This window comes from Microplitis demolitor, chromosome 4 (assembly GCF_026212275.2).
Source record: "Microplitis demolitor isolate Queensland-Clemson2020A chromosome 4, iyMicDemo2.1a, whole genome shotgun sequence".
NCBI classification, from domain to species: Eukaryota; Metazoa; Arthropoda; class Insecta; order Hymenoptera; family Braconidae; genus Microplitis; species Microplitis demolitor.
Window position 1 is genome coordinate 20,893,818 of NC_068548.1, and position 18,531 is coordinate 20,912,348.

At 28.4% G+C, this 18,531-nt stretch overlaps 2 protein-coding genes across 2 annotated transcripts; one reads left to right on the plus strand and one right to left on the minus strand.

The window, feature by feature from the left end:
* Positions 1 to 11,966: 11,966 nt before the first annotated feature.
* On the minus strand, positions 11,967 to 13,707 carry LOC103580986 (uncharacterized). Its single transcript, XM_008562946.2, has 5 exons — positions 13,623 to 13,707; positions 13,412 to 13,504; positions 13,063 to 13,138; positions 12,763 to 12,949; positions 11,967 to 12,638 (listed from the first exon to the last, which is right to left on the minus strand). The coding sequence occupies exons 2-5, from the start codon at positions 13,478 to 13,480 to the stop codon at positions 12,434 to 12,436; spliced, it is 537 nt and encodes a 178-aa protein (XP_008561168.1). The 5' UTR covers positions 13,481 to 13,504; positions 13,623 to 13,707; the 3' UTR covers positions 11,967 to 12,433.
* A 531-nt stretch (positions 13,708 to 14,238) lies between these two features.
* Positions 14,239 to 18,329, plus strand: LOC103580985 (dynein intermediate chain 2, ciliary). The gene is made up of 12 exons (XM_008562945.2): positions 14,239 to 14,327; positions 15,012 to 15,125; positions 15,200 to 15,401; positions 15,485 to 15,565; positions 15,630 to 15,781; positions 15,857 to 16,139; positions 16,205 to 16,366; positions 16,440 to 16,583; positions 16,668 to 16,952; positions 17,208 to 17,439; positions 17,781 to 18,014; positions 18,095 to 18,329. Exons 1-12 carry the CDS (start codon positions 14,274 to 14,276, stop codon positions 18,267 to 18,269), a joined length of 2,118 nt encoding a protein of 705 aa, XP_008561167.1. The 5' UTR covers positions 14,239 to 14,273; the 3' UTR covers positions 18,270 to 18,329.
* The last annotated feature ends 202 nt before the right edge of the window (positions 18,330 to 18,531 follow it).

Here is an 18,531-nt window from a genome sequence, read left to right on the forward strand (position 1 = left end):
AAATTATTCATGGTTTAAATGCTATGGTGTCCATAGTAAAGCCGGACCAAGTTGGCTACCTTCATAATTTGAAATAAACACATGGGAAAGTTACTAGAGCCATAGCAAAATTGACAACGATCATATCACAAATTACTGTAATTATTGAAAATTTTACTGTGGTCATGGTAATTTTTGCTTGTGTTTATTTCAATTTTTATTAAGTGGCCAACATAGTCCGGCTTTACTATGACACCATAGAATTTTAAACAAGAATAATTTATCCGTGTAAAAATGGTTTATTTATAGATACGAATAAAGGGTCCTTAAACTTTATGGGTATGTTGACTATCCTGTTAATTTTTTTTTCACCAACCAGATATCAAATGAAATACCAAAAATTTTCATAAAAAATTCAAAAAAGAATTTTTCCTGTCGAGTTAAAATTTAAATCATGTTTTAAATCATAAAAAATATTTAAATAATCTACAGTGGTTATAAAAAAAAAAAAAAAAAAAAAAAAAAAAATTCGGAGTGGCATAAAAGATTTGAAATGTTGAAGATTTATTTTGAATCTTAAAAAAAAAATTACTTTTTAAACAATCAAGTTTAATTACGGATTTTATTTCAATTTTCTATAAGCTTTTGAAAAAACATTTTTTCAGAATAAAAAAAAATTTCAAAAAAAATCTTATGGTTTCAGTAACGGAAACGATAAATTCTGAAAGAATTTGACGGAAATCTAAGCTTTCATAATTAAAAGTTTTAAAACAATTACTTGCATTATTCTACTAGATTGAATTAATTAGGAAAAAATTATACTTAATTAGAACATAATTGGATTCAAATATTATACAACGATTTATGTTCATTAAATACAAAGATACATCATATTCTTTGTACATTTCAACCGCTTTAGTAAGTATACAAATAGAATAAAAGTATGAATTTCTTTATTCCATAATCTTTTATGTGCTAATGACTAACGACACGTGTTTTAATTAAACAATTAAAAATAAAAAATAAATTTCCTCGAGAATTTCTATTAAAATAGCATCGCAATACTAACAAACTAGTTATAAAAAGTTAAAATTTATCTATTCCAATAAAGTTTGATTGCCTATAACTTATAAACGGTTTGATTTATAAACTAAGTACTAAATACCTTTATAGTCTATTCACTATCCCACAAAATCATCAGTGATAAAATTTTTATCGATTATTTTAATTAATCGTCAATTAAATATTTATAGAACACTTTTCAAACTTTATTCACATGTAAATTTTCAGAAATATGGAAGAATTAAATTTAAACCTTCACATAAAAGAACAAACTTTTTCATATTTAATATTTAAATAATCACACTGTAAAAAATCGGGAGTGAATACGGATTTTACGATAATTTGAATTCACTCCATCACTCCGGAGTTTAAAAAAAAATCACTCCGGATGCAGAGTGAATTGGGATTTTTTATGGGCGGAGTGATTTCGGAGTGACGCAGATTTTATTTAAATCCGCATTCACTCCGGTCTGGAGTTTTAATACTTAAATAAATTTATATTCAATAGAAACAGTAAATTAGAAAGATAATTATTTAAATAAATGATTCATTGAGATATCAATAATTAAACGAAATATTATGTTTTTAATTTATAAGTTTTTTAGTAACTCACTAAATTATAATTTCATATATATAATACGTGGTGAAAATATTAAACTATTGAATAATTATATTGACATAGTTTTTATGGGAATATTTTATATTTCGGTAAAATATTAAATATTATCTCGTGGTATGGTTGATGTAAATCATACGACAGTTTGTGATTCAGTGAAAATTTTATCAGCTGGTTATAATTTTTAAAAATCATTTCGCGTGAATATATGGAAAGGGAGCTCGTAATTATTTCCGTACTTGATATAAATATCAAAATCTCAAAGACCTGAGCTCACTATGTATTAGTAATTTTTTTTTTTAATTAATTAATTAATAATTAATATTTTCCGAAATTCCCCTTCGGAGTGAAATTCACTCCGAGAATAAAATAAATAAAAAATCAGCCACTCCGCGTTTACTCCGAAAATTTTTCACAGTGCATTGAAATTACAATCCTTGATAAAATAGAAGTATTTAAATTTTAATTACTAAATCGTTTATATTTAAATCCTATGCAAAGTTATATAATGACTTCTAACATTCCTTGAATTTTAAACGGAACAACAAAATATTTATCGCACTATTGAAAAGTATGTTTTTAATTAGGTAATTTAAAAGTTTTATATTTTAAAAAACTTTTTATAGATAATTCATTTAGCAACAACACAATATATATTTATATCTTTAAAGATATTTATTATATTTTTTTTAATTTTTATTTTTAATAAAAGACGAAATGACAATGAGACAATTTTTAAGCTTTAAAAAAAATAAGTTTAAGTCGCTAAAGTTGTTGAGGAATTTTTTTTTATCATTTTTTAATGTATATAGATATGTATTAGTTATAAAAATAAAATAGTAAACTCGATAAACTTTTACTTGCGTTAACTTTCAAACAGAAATATCTTTACCGCGTCCCCGATTTCACATAATGCGAATTCTTTTCATGCATCATTTTTTATTTATTTTTCGTTATCCATTTTTTTTTTTTTTTTTGATATTCTGTCTATTCTGTGTGAATTCTCTAGCAATCTGATTTTATTTCGCTTTCTTTGGCAATTTTTATGTTTGTCACAATACTGAATATAAAATTTACCCCTGGGCAATCCTGTGGAATTTGCAAACTGCTGAAAATTTTTATTGTCAATTGAGCTTTAAACTCCAGCTATTCAAGATTATTAAATAATGAATACAGCCAAATATATATATGTATATATTAGACTTATTCCAAAAAAAATTGACTATTTTTTTTTGTCGAAACCCTTTATTAGATAGTTGCAGAGAGGTGACAAAAGATGTCTATTAAAAGATGAGCTCTTAATATCAATATTTAGAGGCCGCTCATCGCAATTTTCTATTTCCTATTTAAATAATATGCGAACAAAAAAATTTGAAATTTGAAATTTTATACCTCGGCGATGGTTCATTGTATTGACAAGCTCAGGATATAATTTCGTAAGGAATTAAACTCTCTACAAAAAAACTGTCATCACTTTTTGATAAATTCATCTGTTCAAAAGCTATTAGAGCTTGAAATCAAGTTTATAATAAATTTCGAAATTTTTTTACTTTTCCGGCGAAATTATCAAGTTTATCACAAAATATTATAGAATCTTTTTTGTAGAAAATTTTATCCTTTACAAATTACCTCATATAAAGTTTTTCAAAATTCCGCATTGTTTTCTAGTTATTTTCATTTTGATGTCAAGTTCTTAAAATCGATCAGAATACTATTTTTTTAAGAACCTAACATTAAAATGAAAATAACTAGAAAACAAAGCGGAATTTTAAAAAACCTTATCAGAGGTAATTTGTAAAGAATAAAATTGTCTACAAAAAACATTCTATGGGATTTTGTCATAAGTCGGATAGTTTCGCTGAAAAAGTAAAAAGATCTCGAAATTTACTATAAATTTGTCTTCAATCTCCAACAACTTTGGAATTTATCAAAAAATGATGAGACTTTTTTAGTAGAGCATTTAATTTCCTACAAAACTATATCCCGAATTTCTCAATGCAGTGAGTCATTGCCAATGTATAAAATTCCAAATCAAAATTTTTTTTTCCGTTATTTATATAGAAAATAGTAAATTGCAATGAACGACCTTCAAATATTAATATCAATATTAATTTAATAAGGGGTTTTGAGAAAAAAAAATAGTCAGCATTTTTTGAATCAGTCTAGTATATATAAATCCGAACATAAATTGGACAAATAGTAAACGCCTATGAATAAAATATAGCAACGTAATAATATATGTGGATATAACACTCAATTTAAAAAATAAAAATAAAAAAATATCGTTAAAGTATATATATTTTGTAATGTGATAATAATTATGAAAGTCTCCTTTTGATCCTATTAACGTTACGTGGGAGTCTCTTGCAAGCATGACACAATGATATAACGCCTTTTGTATTGGTATCAAGTTGAATACCAGGGAGTCACGCGACAACTTTACCCGTAATTTTAAATCCTCTCTGTATTTTATTAATTTAAACTAGTTCAGCGATACTTAAAAAAATAATAAACAAAATAAAATTATTTATCACCCAACACTTTTTGTAACCAAACAATATACAAATAACTTTTTATAATATCTATTATAAAATATTGTATTCATAGTACAATAATGATGAAAAATATTTATCAAGAGAGACATTGAATAAATCTGTTACAATAAATAAAAATTTTTCTTTAAGAAAATAATATCATCTCCAAAGTATTAAGAGCAATGACAAGACTAACTATCTCAACTTAATTAACAGTATTGTTGTTAAGAAAGTAAACAAGAACTCTTAAGTCCTAAGTTTTGTCATAATATGGAAATTAAACTTAAAAACAGCTTTAAAAACTATGTATTAAATAACGTTTCATCATACGTTAAATTAGTCTTTTTAATGTTCTATAAAAACACAGCTATGAGATTTCATACTATACCTTTCCATTCATTCAACAATTCATGCCTGGTATTTAGCCAGAATAGAAAAATCTCTCGACACTTAAATTTTAAATAATTAATTGTCATTATTATCATTATTATTAATTTTAATTGCTAATTAATTTCTTAAGAAATTCTACCAAGCAAACAATCATCGCAAGCTTTAAAAAATGTTAATTAAAAATATAATAATAATAATTAAAAAAAAAACTCACGGATGGGAGACTCGACGGTGAAGATTCCTCATGGACATTGAAGTCCTTGTCCGCGATCTCGTCGAGCTTGACGATGATATTCCGTTATTGTTGAGGGTATTATTGTTATTACTTGCGGTGGTTATGGTGGAAGAGGAGGTAGATATTGTGGCGGTTGTTATGGCGTTGGTGTTGGTATTAGGGGTGGTTGTGACATTGGTACTGATGGTGTTGGTGTTTATGTTATTGTTGTTGGTATTGGAATTGGAGTTTGAGTTTGAGATCACACTCGGGGTTGGGGTTGTGTGACGCGTGGCAGGGGAGACATCATGCTCCCCCGTGGCCACGGCCACCCCCGTTAAGCCCGAGGTAGCCAGCACTGGGTGACGATTTAAGCGGCCTGTTAAAGCCGCAGCAGCGAGACGACGAACGAGTACGCGAACTAGTCGACGCGCCAAGCGCGCACCCGCGGCGCCCGCCCCCACGCTGACGATGCCCTGGCCCACCCCCCCTGATTAAGGGGGTGGTGGCGCGCCACGCACGCTAGTACCGGCTGTTAATAGACGATCAACTTGATCAAAGTGTCCGCGTGTTGACGACGTCTTCGTTGTTCCTATTTTTCTTTACTTTTACGTCGCCTGCTCTTGTCTATATGCAGTTACACACACTGTCACTTGATTTTTTATTATTTTATTTAATTTACTTTTGTTTAACACTGACGTTATTTCACACACGAATCCGTTCATCTATCAGTTTATTGTCCCACGGTGAAACTGAAGCAGGTGAGACGCCTGAAATCAAAAGATTTAATGTTTGGAATGGATTTTATTTTATAAAATATATGGATGACAACATGGGAGTTTGATATGGGTTTCGACAGCTTTTTCTTTTTCATTATTTCTTTTTTTTTTACGTTGACATTCAGTTCACATTTTATGAAAACGTATTTTTAAAAAAACATGCATGATTGATTTGGCTTAAATTGTTACATTGAATATTTCATTTTTCAAAAGTTTTATTTTATATTTTTTAAAATTAAAATTTTCTACTGAGTAAAGTCAAAGGGAATATTTTTCATGTGTATTTTTACGAGATGAAAATAAAAATCCATGATGGTTGTAGCGCTGATTGATATTTTTCCTAACCTCTTTTATTTAGATTTCGATGTTGATTATTTTTTATATTTAATCAATCAAACAAAAAAATATATATATATTCGCTCAAATTCACATCAAAACTTTTGAATTAAAAATTTAAAAAAATTTTTTTAACGCACATTCTATTAAGTGGAAGCTTTTGAAAATTCGAAGCGATGATCATTAAGTATTTTTGAACCTCCATCTTTTTTTTTCATAAAATGTATTTCTGAATATTCAGTTAATAAAAAAAAACTCTGATTTTATGACTCAAGTACCGATTTAAGGTATAAAAAGTCCACAAAATTTTTTTTCAGCATATATTAATAAAAATTCAATAAAAAAACCCCGGCAATAAATATCTAGCTTCAAATATAATGTTAATTTATGTGGGATTGTTTATCATAACAGAAATAAAATTCAAAATTGACAGATAAATTAAAAATTAAAATGTTAAATAATTGATAGGATTAAAAAATGAAACAAAGAAAAGTGAAAATGTTTATACGACCGTCAAAAAGTGATATAAAAGAAGAAGATAACCATTGTAAGAGAATGACTTTTCACCTAGATCGTAAAAATGACATCTGCGGATTACGACTAGTAGTTTAGTACGATTCGAATCAGCTACACACACATACATACAAACACACACACGTACATATATATTCGTACATACATACATATATGTGTACATAGATAGATAAAAAAAAATATATAGATCGCGAAAAGGTTGGCTGGGTGAGTGAACGTGACTTTTCGTTTGTGGATCAATTCAACTTTATTAAAAACGGCATTGAGCTGTGGGGACGAACTACTGAGTCTATATCTCTTTCGTTCAACTACGTATCGACTGCGGAAATATATATTTCAATGCAGACTTTCGATGCGATACACGTATCGCGTGGCACAGCTACGAATATTTATTATACTCACGTTAATAGTGACAGAAAAGTGAAAAAATAATTTTAAAAATGAGATGAAAAAATTTTTAAATAAAAATGAGGCAAAAAAAAGGATGCTTATAACCACCGGTAATCCAGAGAAATTTAGCGTTATCAATGTAGTACTCGTGAGTATGGTAGAAATGAAATTCAAAACTTTAAACCAACTTTTCAACTCGAGTTACTATAATTCTATCTCGTTTCCAACATCCATCCATCATCTAGCGTAGTCTGCTCTTTGGTTTATGCTAGAGTAGATGTATATTTATAATAGTGAAGATGTAAACTCTCCAAGCGTGTTTTTACTACCTTCATTGCTCGTTATTATTAGAGTACCTTACCCTCATATTATATATATATATATATATATATATATATATATATATATATATAAATATATATATATATATATATAAATATATACTCAACTAGATACCCGACTAAAGCGCTTTATATTGACTGATTTAATCCTGCAGCAAGTTACATAATAAGGCTGGTCGTGCAAGTTTAGCGATGATAAAATGTTATAAAAATAATTCAAACTACTTTATCATAAAAACTTTTCAGTTATTGTTTACACATGATAAAAAATCCTTTTCAAACTTATAATTACATTCAAATTAATTATTTATGATAGTAATCATTTTACAGAATTACTCAAAAAGATATTTGTCAGAGCTTTCATTTCTGTAAAAGATTCATAAAATATTATATATATTTTTTACTAATTTAGGTTTACAAAATTTGATATTAATCTTGTGTTTAATGAATAAATTCAATGTTTGAGTATCAGTGAATTTTTTTTTATTTTCGACAGATAAAATCACGGTATAGTCATATATAAATTTCCGATCTCATCGATTTTATTTTACTTTTTATTTTTAATTTTTAATCCTTTGAAACATATTGGATATTTATTATCATTATTATTTTTTTTTCAGTTTTTTTTTTTATAAATTTACTATTGATTATTTTTCTAATTATTTGGGTCATAATAATAAAAATAAAATTTTTTTTTAATTAGCAAATTTTGCGATAAAAAATTTTCAGCTAAAATATTTTTATTGATTTTTTAAATTTGAAATAATTAAAAAAAATATGATTCAATAAATCTACACTAAGCCTTTGAAATCCCTGATATTGTACAAGCAATATATAATAACTCATACCGCAAATTTGATAGATAGGCGAATAATCTCAATAGCTTAATAATACCAAATGGCTTTCCGTTCTCTCTGACTACTATACGAGTAACTGTGGACTAGAGTAATGTCCAGTAAACTCACGCCGAGAAATAGCCTTTACATCATCCTCAATATATCTGATTCTGGGTTCTGTTGATGCAGATACGTCGACACCGCTCAGATCTCTTAAGAGAACTATGTTAATCAGCACCGGATCAATATCTCAGACAGAAACGACAAAACGCATTTCGCCAAAATCGATTTACAAATTTAATATTCATACTTCACCTTTACATCACCTCACTTTCATTCTCATGCTCACCCTCAAAATAAACAAGTTTAAAAAAAAAAACTTAACTATGAATAATAACTTCTTATAGACTCACCTGTAATACCATAACCGATCGCTCCGTATCCCATAATATTCTCGTCCATTTTCTTAAAAAATTTTTCGTCGGCCTCACGAAGAAGCAAAAAAACCTCCAACGTGCTCAGCAACTCGATGTACCGTTATAGATTGTTCTCAAACCCGTCGACGTTAAATCAGACGTCATTATTTTTATTTTCATCATTTTTTTTTTCATCCTTCTCCCTTGTTATCAACTTGTTCTTCTTCTTCTTCTTCTTCTTCTTCTTCTTCTTCTTCTTCTTCTTCTCTTTTCTTATTTTTCTTTTCTTCTATTCTATTCTCCTGACAATCTCATGCTTATCATCACTCCAGTCACGTAGATTCCGCACCTTGCCAGAAACTATACAGAAAAAGGGAATGTGCTTTAATTTATTTCGTTTTCACCATCAACAGAAATAACGTTTTGTCATAAGCCTATAAGTAAACCGTATAACAAAATACTTTATTATCAAACAGACAATCCTTACAATAATTTTAAAAAATTGTCTATTTAACAGTAATCAGCATTAAGTAATCAAGAGTAACAAAGATCCGTTACTCTTAATGTAATATTAATAAAAAAACGATCAATCCACATTATTTTGAAAAACACCAAAGAGTTAATGAATCGTTTTGTTTATTAATGCTGCTTTATACGAATTTTTTTCTGTATACTTTTACACATACATATGTATATTTTTTTTTCAATTCGCCACACGCGAACGATTCATTGATTAAAAGAGATGAGAGAAGAGCAACACAGTGTTAGTCTACACAGCATCAGTATAGCGGAACCAATTCATCCGTGAATCACAACTAGCAAACGTCATCAGTACATATCAATCCAATTATATTGTTGCCTTCGATTTTATCCCTATGGCTATTTCTGTTCCTATTCCTACTAGTGCATGCTGCTGAGCACCACCAGCAGTAGCATATAACAGGAAAGCATCATACAATGATAACACACATTCAAGATTCAAGGACACTGAAAGTCTCAATGGGTCTGAATGGTGTCATAGATCATCAGCAGTAGGAGTAACTTAATTTGTAATCCATTAAAAAATAATTCCATGGCATTGTTGCGTTCTGATGCTGCTGAACTGGGTTTTTTGTTAAATCTGATGATAATGACGGCAATAATAATAGCAATGACAGCGACAATGATAAAATTCCTTGTAATTGTACTTTAGTTCTATTGACAATTTTAATAGCATCACGTGACCAATTGAATGAGGATGAAAAAGAGTATTCCGGTCTCGTGACACGCCACTTTTTTTTCAGATAACCAGAGTAGAAGGAGAAGAAAAATCTTTTGACAATTGTCGCGTGAGTGTAATGATACTGCTGGCACGGACAAGCAACACCATCAAGCATTAAGGCAAGCATCATTTCCACTGGCAGGTGTGTCTATCCGTTACACACCTTGGTATCCCTTTTTTTATACGGTTACTTTCTTTGCTTTCTTGTCTTTTCTTTCAAACTTTTTTCCTCAACATTATTTTGTTCTTTAGATAGTCACCGACCGATGAGGATCTTAAATTTCCTAAAAGCTCTTCTTACCAAGGACACGATTCACGACGTCACAAGTCACGTGCCCTGACGTTGATCACCTCGACAGCGGGGTTGTCTTCACTGTCTGGCTGACCATCGCGTCTAATAAGCCGTGACAGTTAGCCTTAATTTACTCTTATACTTTTTTTTTCTTACTTTATTACCAGGTCATCATCCTACTTTTTCCTTCATCTTTATTTCAATTTTACCGACACTACTTAAATTATTAAACTTTTATTTTTGACTTTACTTTACTTTACTTTACGAGTAAATGAGTCGATTATTAAATTAATTGACCGGCAAATTTCGATAGTACTAAAACTGCTTGGTTACCATCCTCCATGTACATCAAGTCTTTCAGGACTTGGGGTCGCGCAGGCTCAGAATTTTTTTTTTACTATGTCCTTAACATCGAGCCGTAGCTCCTTAGACTACAATATACTTTAAAATCAACCATTATATTTTAATTAAAAAACTAACATGTGTAATTATTACAAAATTATCCATACTCATCGATCAAAATTTAGATCCCCTATTTTGTTTTTTTAAATTTATTTTAAAATTTTGACCGTGTTCCGTCAAATTTTATTTGAATTTAAAATTTTTAAAGTGACGTATATTTTTTCCGGTGAACAATTAATAAATGATAATTGTTATCACGTTAATATAGAGACAGAATACGAGTATGTGTGCACAGCAAACCCAAATAACGACGTTAGGCGGCTGGCAGCCGGCCCCACACTGGCTATGACTTTCTCGCACCGTCACCGATTACGCGCCCCGCCTTGTCACTCGCCGAAACCAACCCCTCTTTTACTATCTCAAGCTTTACCTCATCTACTACCAACCCCTTGTTATACTGTTACTCCCTCTCTGCTTTTATTCATCCCCTTAAACACTGTCATCTCCTTCTTCTCGTCAACACTGCGAGCGCCTCCGAACGGGTTTTACATGAAACCTAAACCCCCAAATTCTATATCCATATATATTCAAATGAAACATATTACCTAATAATGTCAAATAGATTTTTTGAATACCCTATAAAAAAATCCATGTAGGATTGCATGGGAACTCATAGGGATCCATAAAAGAAAGTTTGGATTTAGGAAAATTCCAGAGGAATTAATATAAGAGTATTTGAATTTATATAAGAAACCATGGGTTTCTGGATTTCCGTATGGGAAATCCACATAGGAAATTTTGGATACTTAGATTCCCATATGGGGCATACACATTGGAAACTATAAGTACTGAAATTCCTATATGGAAAATCCACATAGGAAATTATGGGTTTCGAGATTCCCATGTAGGAAATTCACACAGGAAACTGTTATTCCTATATGGGGATCCCTCTAGGAAACCATGAGTATCTGAATTCTTATATGGGAAATTCAAATAGGAAACTGGAGATACGTGAATTCCTATTTTGACATAGTGCAAATTCTCATGGGAAATCGAGGTAAAAATCCACATGGAAATCCATACTGGACTCCCATATGGATTTGGCATGATGTGGATTCCCATAGGAACCCATGTAAGAATCTATATCGGAATTTATACTGGATTCCTATAGAAAACCATATGAGGATCCATCCGAAAACGCTAAATTCCCATATGGGTTTTTTTATATGGCTCAATTTTACTAAATACCATTTACCTTTGTCATTATAGACATTTTTTTTTATTTAAAAAATCGTTTTTTCCGTTTTTTAAAAATTAATATTGTTAAAGATTCGAATTTTGTATTATTTAAATGAAATAATAAAAAAACTGTTCATATTTTTGAAAACGATAAGTACGAATTACACGAAAAACTTTTATTACATAAAAGCATTAAAGCGATTAAGAAATTTTTATTTCTCAAGTGGAAAACAAAAGTCTTCAATAATAAAAGAGTTAATGAAGTATTAAAAAATAAATAAAATAAATTAGATAAGAACAATTTTCTCAACATCATCATTTATTATTCATACTTATCAACGCTCATATAATTTTTTTTTATTATTATTATTTTTATCATTTCACATCTTATTTTTTCACCATTAATTTATTATTTGTTTTTTTTTTTTCTTCATCAAGAGTCACCGTCACTTAGCGATAGAATAATCATATTATCAGTGAAAATTAACATATTTAAGTGAACGTGAGTATGCATATAAATAGAGAAGATTAATGCAAATAAGCCGAATAGGTCCGCGGGCAAGTGTACAATTTCAAAAATTACTTTTTTCATTTGGCATATTTTTCGATTAATTTAATTAAATAAACTGTTAGAAAAGTATTATTGGAAGACTATGTACATGTTTTAAATAAAACATATAAAAAATAAAATGTACAATATAACAATAATAATAATAATAAATTGAAGCCTATAAATTAAAAAATATTAAAATGTAAGTTACATATTAAAGTTGAATTTGATTTTTTAGTTTGGAAGCTTAAAATATATATTTTTAAATAATCCGACATTTGCAATTGAAGCATCCTGTTGGTGAATATGTCCGAGTATGTAGATGAGGTAATTTAGTAGGACCTAGATTCAAAGAATCTTCGCTTCCTTCACTCAATTCCTCAATACTGAATGTGTCCGTAAGATCTTGTTTGTGTTTACTAGTGTCCTTGCCCCGTGACAGTGGAAATAAAGTAGTTTCATCCTCGCTTGAAAACAACATTATTGGATTACTAAATTTATAAATTTAAAACTTTTATTTTTACTATCATACTCTCAGATTTTTTTTTTTTATCTCCATTTATCCTTCGAAATTTAGTGTCTTTTTTTTACCTCTCGCTGTCACTTTGCCAGTATTCTACCAGTGGATGATGTTCATTAGATTTATGTGGAATGGGCAGTCTTTGAATTGGTATCAACCCACTTGAATTATTGGATACTGTACTAGTTTTATCATTACTAGATAATTTTATGTAGTCTGACCCACGTTGAATTCTTTTCGCTTGTTCTATTCTTGCTTCTGTTAATTATTTAAGTAATTTTATTAAATATTCTTAAGCCAACAAATAAATAAATAAAAAAAAACTTGTGAAATAATAACTTAATAATAAAGTTTAAGTCTAATTAACTTACCTAGTTTTTTTTGTAACTGTTTTGTAGTACTACGTTGGGGTTGCGCTTGATTGCTACTACAACTACTATCGCTTGTCTAGTAATTATTTAATTAAATTAAAATTAATAAATATATTTTTTTCTACCCTTATAGATTTAATTTATCAAAAATATCTAAATAGAACATTAAAAAATAAAAAGGAAAAAAAAATTAATTATATAATGAAACTAAAAAATTAGATAGCTAATAAAAATTAATTAAAAATTTTACTTAACAAAATTGAAATAAAAATAATTTTTATCAAGATACAAAACATTTAAAAAAATTAATTTATTTTTTTTAATATTTATAATTGAAAAAAAAAATTACCAAAAATAATCTATCATCTTCAGCATGATTCATAGGTTTTGGATCACTATCTATACCACTGTCTTCCATAATATTAACTATATATATTTATTTCTGTAAAATAAAAATTTTAATTAAATATATTTACTAATTAAATTGATAGATCGTAAAATAAAATAAATTTTGTATGTAAATATGTAAATATGTAAATAAATATGATACTAATAATTACCCATATGGACAACTTGTTGGAATGCGATGATGATAATGATGATAATCAGACAAAAAAATAATGTATTGATTCACTGACAGTATTAAATATAAAAAAATTAAATAATACGGTAGCATGTAAACATACTTTAAATAATTTAAATAATAAAAAGTATAATATGTGATGTCATTGAACTTAAATTGGAAAAATATATAGATTTTTTTTTATCATACTTTCAGTACACGGGCTGTGTCAAACTGATGGCACATGCACCCTGCAGCTCGACCCCACTATACCCAGAGAACATGGATATTGTATTGATTTTTAGTGGACGGCGACGCGAAAACATCTAAGTCTTATGAAATAGGATCTTGTTTTTATATATTTTTTTATTGATATAAAGATAAACATAAAAACAAATAATAATTTTTATAGCTATAGTAATAACAGTTGTATTTGGTACCGGGATAAATTATTTAAGACAATGACTAAGTTAATAAAAATATTGCAATGCCAATCACGAGACGTTATCATGACATTATCGGATACCGTAAAAAAATTATTGAAATGCGGTATCCAAGGCAACCGTATGCTGATATTATCATTAAATTAATGAAGATTTGTTAAATACTCAATTAAAAGTTATATTTAGAAACGTTATTCGATTAAAACATGCCACAAACAATGAAAAAGAGTCCTTCGAAGATTTCAGATATCAGTAAAGACGTGAGTACGACTGTTTCAATACTTTCTGTTAGTTACTAATTGAATACCTTTATTTTAACCTGTTAATTTTTATTTTATTTATTTATTTATTTCAAAGCTTTTATATTTATTTATATATTTTTTTTTTCAAAATTGTTGACTAATTTTTATTACACTCATTATTTTTTTTTTTTTTATATTTCATTCAAAGCTTTTATTTTTATTTCTGTATTTTATTCAAAATTTTTATCATAATTTTTTATTCTTATTTTTATTACAATCATTAAGTTTTTTTTTATATTTATTTTCATTTAATACTTTTATTATAAATTTAATTGTTATTGATTAGAGAAAAAAATTTTCTGAAGTAGAGTATCAAAACTTTACTAGCTACTTTTTAATTATTATTTGAATTTTATTTCCCATTTTTATCATGCACTTTAATTTAAATTTTACACATTACTAATTAATAGTTTCTTAAACTTTTATTCTTACTTTAAATTTATGATTTAATTTTTTATGTCAATTTTCGTTAAAATAATTTTTAGAATTTTTATTAAATATTTTATGGTAAAAAATCATATTTTTTTTAACGTCAATTATTAATTATATTTTTAAAAAATTAACACAATTTTATTAAACTCTGATAAATTTATTTCCGTTTTTACTGCATCAAATAATTTTTTAAAAAATTTTTACTCATAGCTAAGTGTTGCAAGAGGTCGAACATCAAGAATGGATTTATCTGGGGGTGACATGGACTGGTGGAAAGGCAAAGTATTTTTAAAACCTGAAGATCAATTACAATTGACTGACGTCGTAAGTTTAAATTTTTTTTAATTAATAAAAAATAAAGATATATAAAAAATTTATTTAAAACCATAAATTTAAAGGAACTACAAGAAGAAATAACTAAAGTACTAACATCAGGTGATCCTCGAGCATCTGATGCACTAGTCGAGTGGTCGTGGAAAGAACACGAGTTTATAAAACTGCCCAATCCATCAAATATAATTACCGTAATAAATATACCGGGTACACTATTACACCGAGATTCAGAGGATGCAAAAAAACAACTCGCCGGTGGTTACGAAGGTAAAAAAAATTAAATTACTCAATAAAATCCTTAGAAAATAAAATTTATGTAAAAATATATTTTCAAAGAAATTTTAAATCAGCTGCAGAAGATTTTATTGAAAACAGAGAAGCCATTGACGAAGTCGCCGAAACTGAAGAAGATGGAGAAGATGAAGACGCAGGTAATTTAATATTATTTTTAATTTAAAACTATACATTTTATTTTTTAAAATTTTAATACTCTAGATGATGACGCTGATGGAAAACAAAATGATGCGGGTGGTGAACCAGAGGTTGAAGCCGAAGAAGAAGAAATCGGTATGGGAAAACCTAAAAAAGTACCGAATCAATTCAACTTTTGTGAACGTGCTGCTCTAACATACAGTAATCCTGTCCGAGTATGTTTTTTTTTTTAATTATTTAGACTTTTCCAAATCCATTTTATATTTTTATTTATATTTATGATAATTTAGGACATGAATACTCAAACAATGCCACCGCCGACAGCTTCATTTAATTCTCACGTCTTCCAATGGATTATTTTTGATGAATATCAAGAAGATTATGCTCGTCAACAACGGGAAAAAAAAGAAAAAGAGCGCAAACAATTAGTGCCTCAGCAACAGAAGCAACAAAAAGAAGAAGTGAAGAAAAAAACTCTAGTCGAAACTGTGGCTGTTAACCAACGGATGCTACAGGCGGCTAAAACTTTAGAGCGAATGGTCAATCAAAATATTTATGATGAAATATCACAAGGTAGATTTTAAATAAAACTGCTAATTTATAAATATATAAATAATTTATTTGAAATAATTTTTAAGACTATCGGTACTGGAATGATCCAAGCGATGAATTCAAAGATGGCGAAGGGTCCTTGCTACCACTATGGAAATTTCAGTATGAAAAAACTAAAAAACATGACGTTACTGACATGTGTTTCAATGCACGATATTATGATTTATTTGCCGTTTCATTTGGATCATGTAAAAAAATTTCAAATTCATAAAATTTAGTCTTTTAATTTAAAAATAAAATAAAATAAATATTTTTATTTAGTATCCTTTGATAGCCCAGTATCAAATGGTACAGTTTGTTTATTCAGTTTAAAAAATCCATCATACCCAGAATGGATTTGTGTCACTGAATCACCAGTAATGTGCCTGGACTTTAATACCCAGCATCCTCATCTTCTTGTTATCGGTAAACTTTTACCTCATAATTAAAATTTTTAAAAGCATATTTTATTAAGTGTAAATATTTATTGAAATTATATTTTTTTAAAAGGTACTAAAGACGGTACAGTGGCAGTTTACAATGTAATGCTACCAGCAACGGCGCCTCAATATAAAAGTAATGAAGTTATTCAGAAACACGGAGGAATTGTTTGGGAAGTAAGATGGGCACCGGATACGGAAGAAGGCAATTTGACATTTTACAGCGTGAGTATTGATGGAAAAATAAATCACTGGGTATTGTATCAAAATGAATTGGGTTTGACGACAATTATGACTTTGTATTTGAATCGATCACCAATTCCTGGTCCTGATGGTTCATTTATTACTCTTAAAGGTAATTAGAAAAATTGCACTGCTACCTAATTTTAATACTTCGAGCTAGTTTTTACTTTACTTAAAATTCTCCTTGCAAAAAAAAAAACAGATATTAAATTTATGCAAAAACAGTACAGTACAAAAATATCAAAAGAATCAGATCTGAAAAATTTAGCTGTTACTTAATTTCAAAATTGAGCGGCAAAGAATTTCAAAAAAATATTTCATCTAAAAATTGGTATTAAAATAAACGAATATTTTTTTCTTTTCAAAGGATGTGGGACTTGTATATCATTTCATCCAACTGATCATGATATATTTCTTGTCGGAACTGAAGAAGGAACAATATATAAATGTAACACCGCATTTAGTAGCACTTACATGTTAACATACAACGAAGCCCACAATATGCCAGTATATCGGATTGTTTTTAATAAATTTAATTCAAATATATTTGCTAGTTGTTCTGGCGACTGGAGAATTAAAATTTGGGAAGACAATCGATTGTAAGTTAAATTTAAAATATTTTTAAATCTGTACAAAATTAAATAAATATTATTTTTTACACTGTTAAAAATTGCGAGTGATTACGGATTTTAATTTGATCCATGACTCGGAGCTCCGGAGTTTTAAAAAAAATCACTCCGCATACGGAGTAAATTCGGAATTTGTTTTTTCAGCAGAGATTCGGAGTTTTAATATTAAACTGAACTTTTCTTGGGAGTGAATTTCACTCTGACTCAGAGTTTCAATATTAAATTACTCCAAGGGGATTAAATAAACATTAATCTGCTCCGCATTCACTCCGGATTTACTCCGCTAATTTTTTACTATATTATTATTTTAGAGAACCTTTATTCATGTTTGATCTTGGAGTACCGATTGGAGACATACAATGGGCGCCGTACAGTTCAACAGTACTTGCAAGTGTATCAAATGACGGAAAGGTCACAGTATTTGATTTAAATGTTAATAAATATCGTCCGATTTGTACCCAGCCGATTGTCAGTAAAAAAAGAAGTAAATTAACAAGACTGGCTTTTAATAATGAACTGCCTTTTATTATCGTCGGTGATGACAAGTAATAATGATTTATTTTTAAAATCAAGACAATTATGAATAAATTAAAATTTTCAAGTGTAAATAAATATATTTTTCTAGGGGAACGGTCAATAGTTTGAAATTGTCACCCAATTTACGAGCCAAAGTTAAACCAACGAAAAAACAAATGCATTTAAGTCACGCTGAATTAGAAGCTATGAAATTAGAAAGATTATTGAGCTTTGTACGGGAGCCACCAAATTTATCAGCTCAAAAAGAAAAAAAAACATCTTAAATTGTTGAAATAAATTTTTTAAAATAAAGTAGAAGATCTGATACCCGATCAGGGAACTAGTACTCGATCACTCATATTTATATATCTATATTTAGTAAAATGTAGATTTATAAATACATGAGGGATCGGATACTAGTTCCCTGATCGGTTACTGGGTCTTTTATCTTATACTTGTTTACATTGTTATTTATATACAGTATTGTTTTAATAAATATTTAAATCGCATTTATTTAAATAATTTTGAATACTATAATAAAATCCC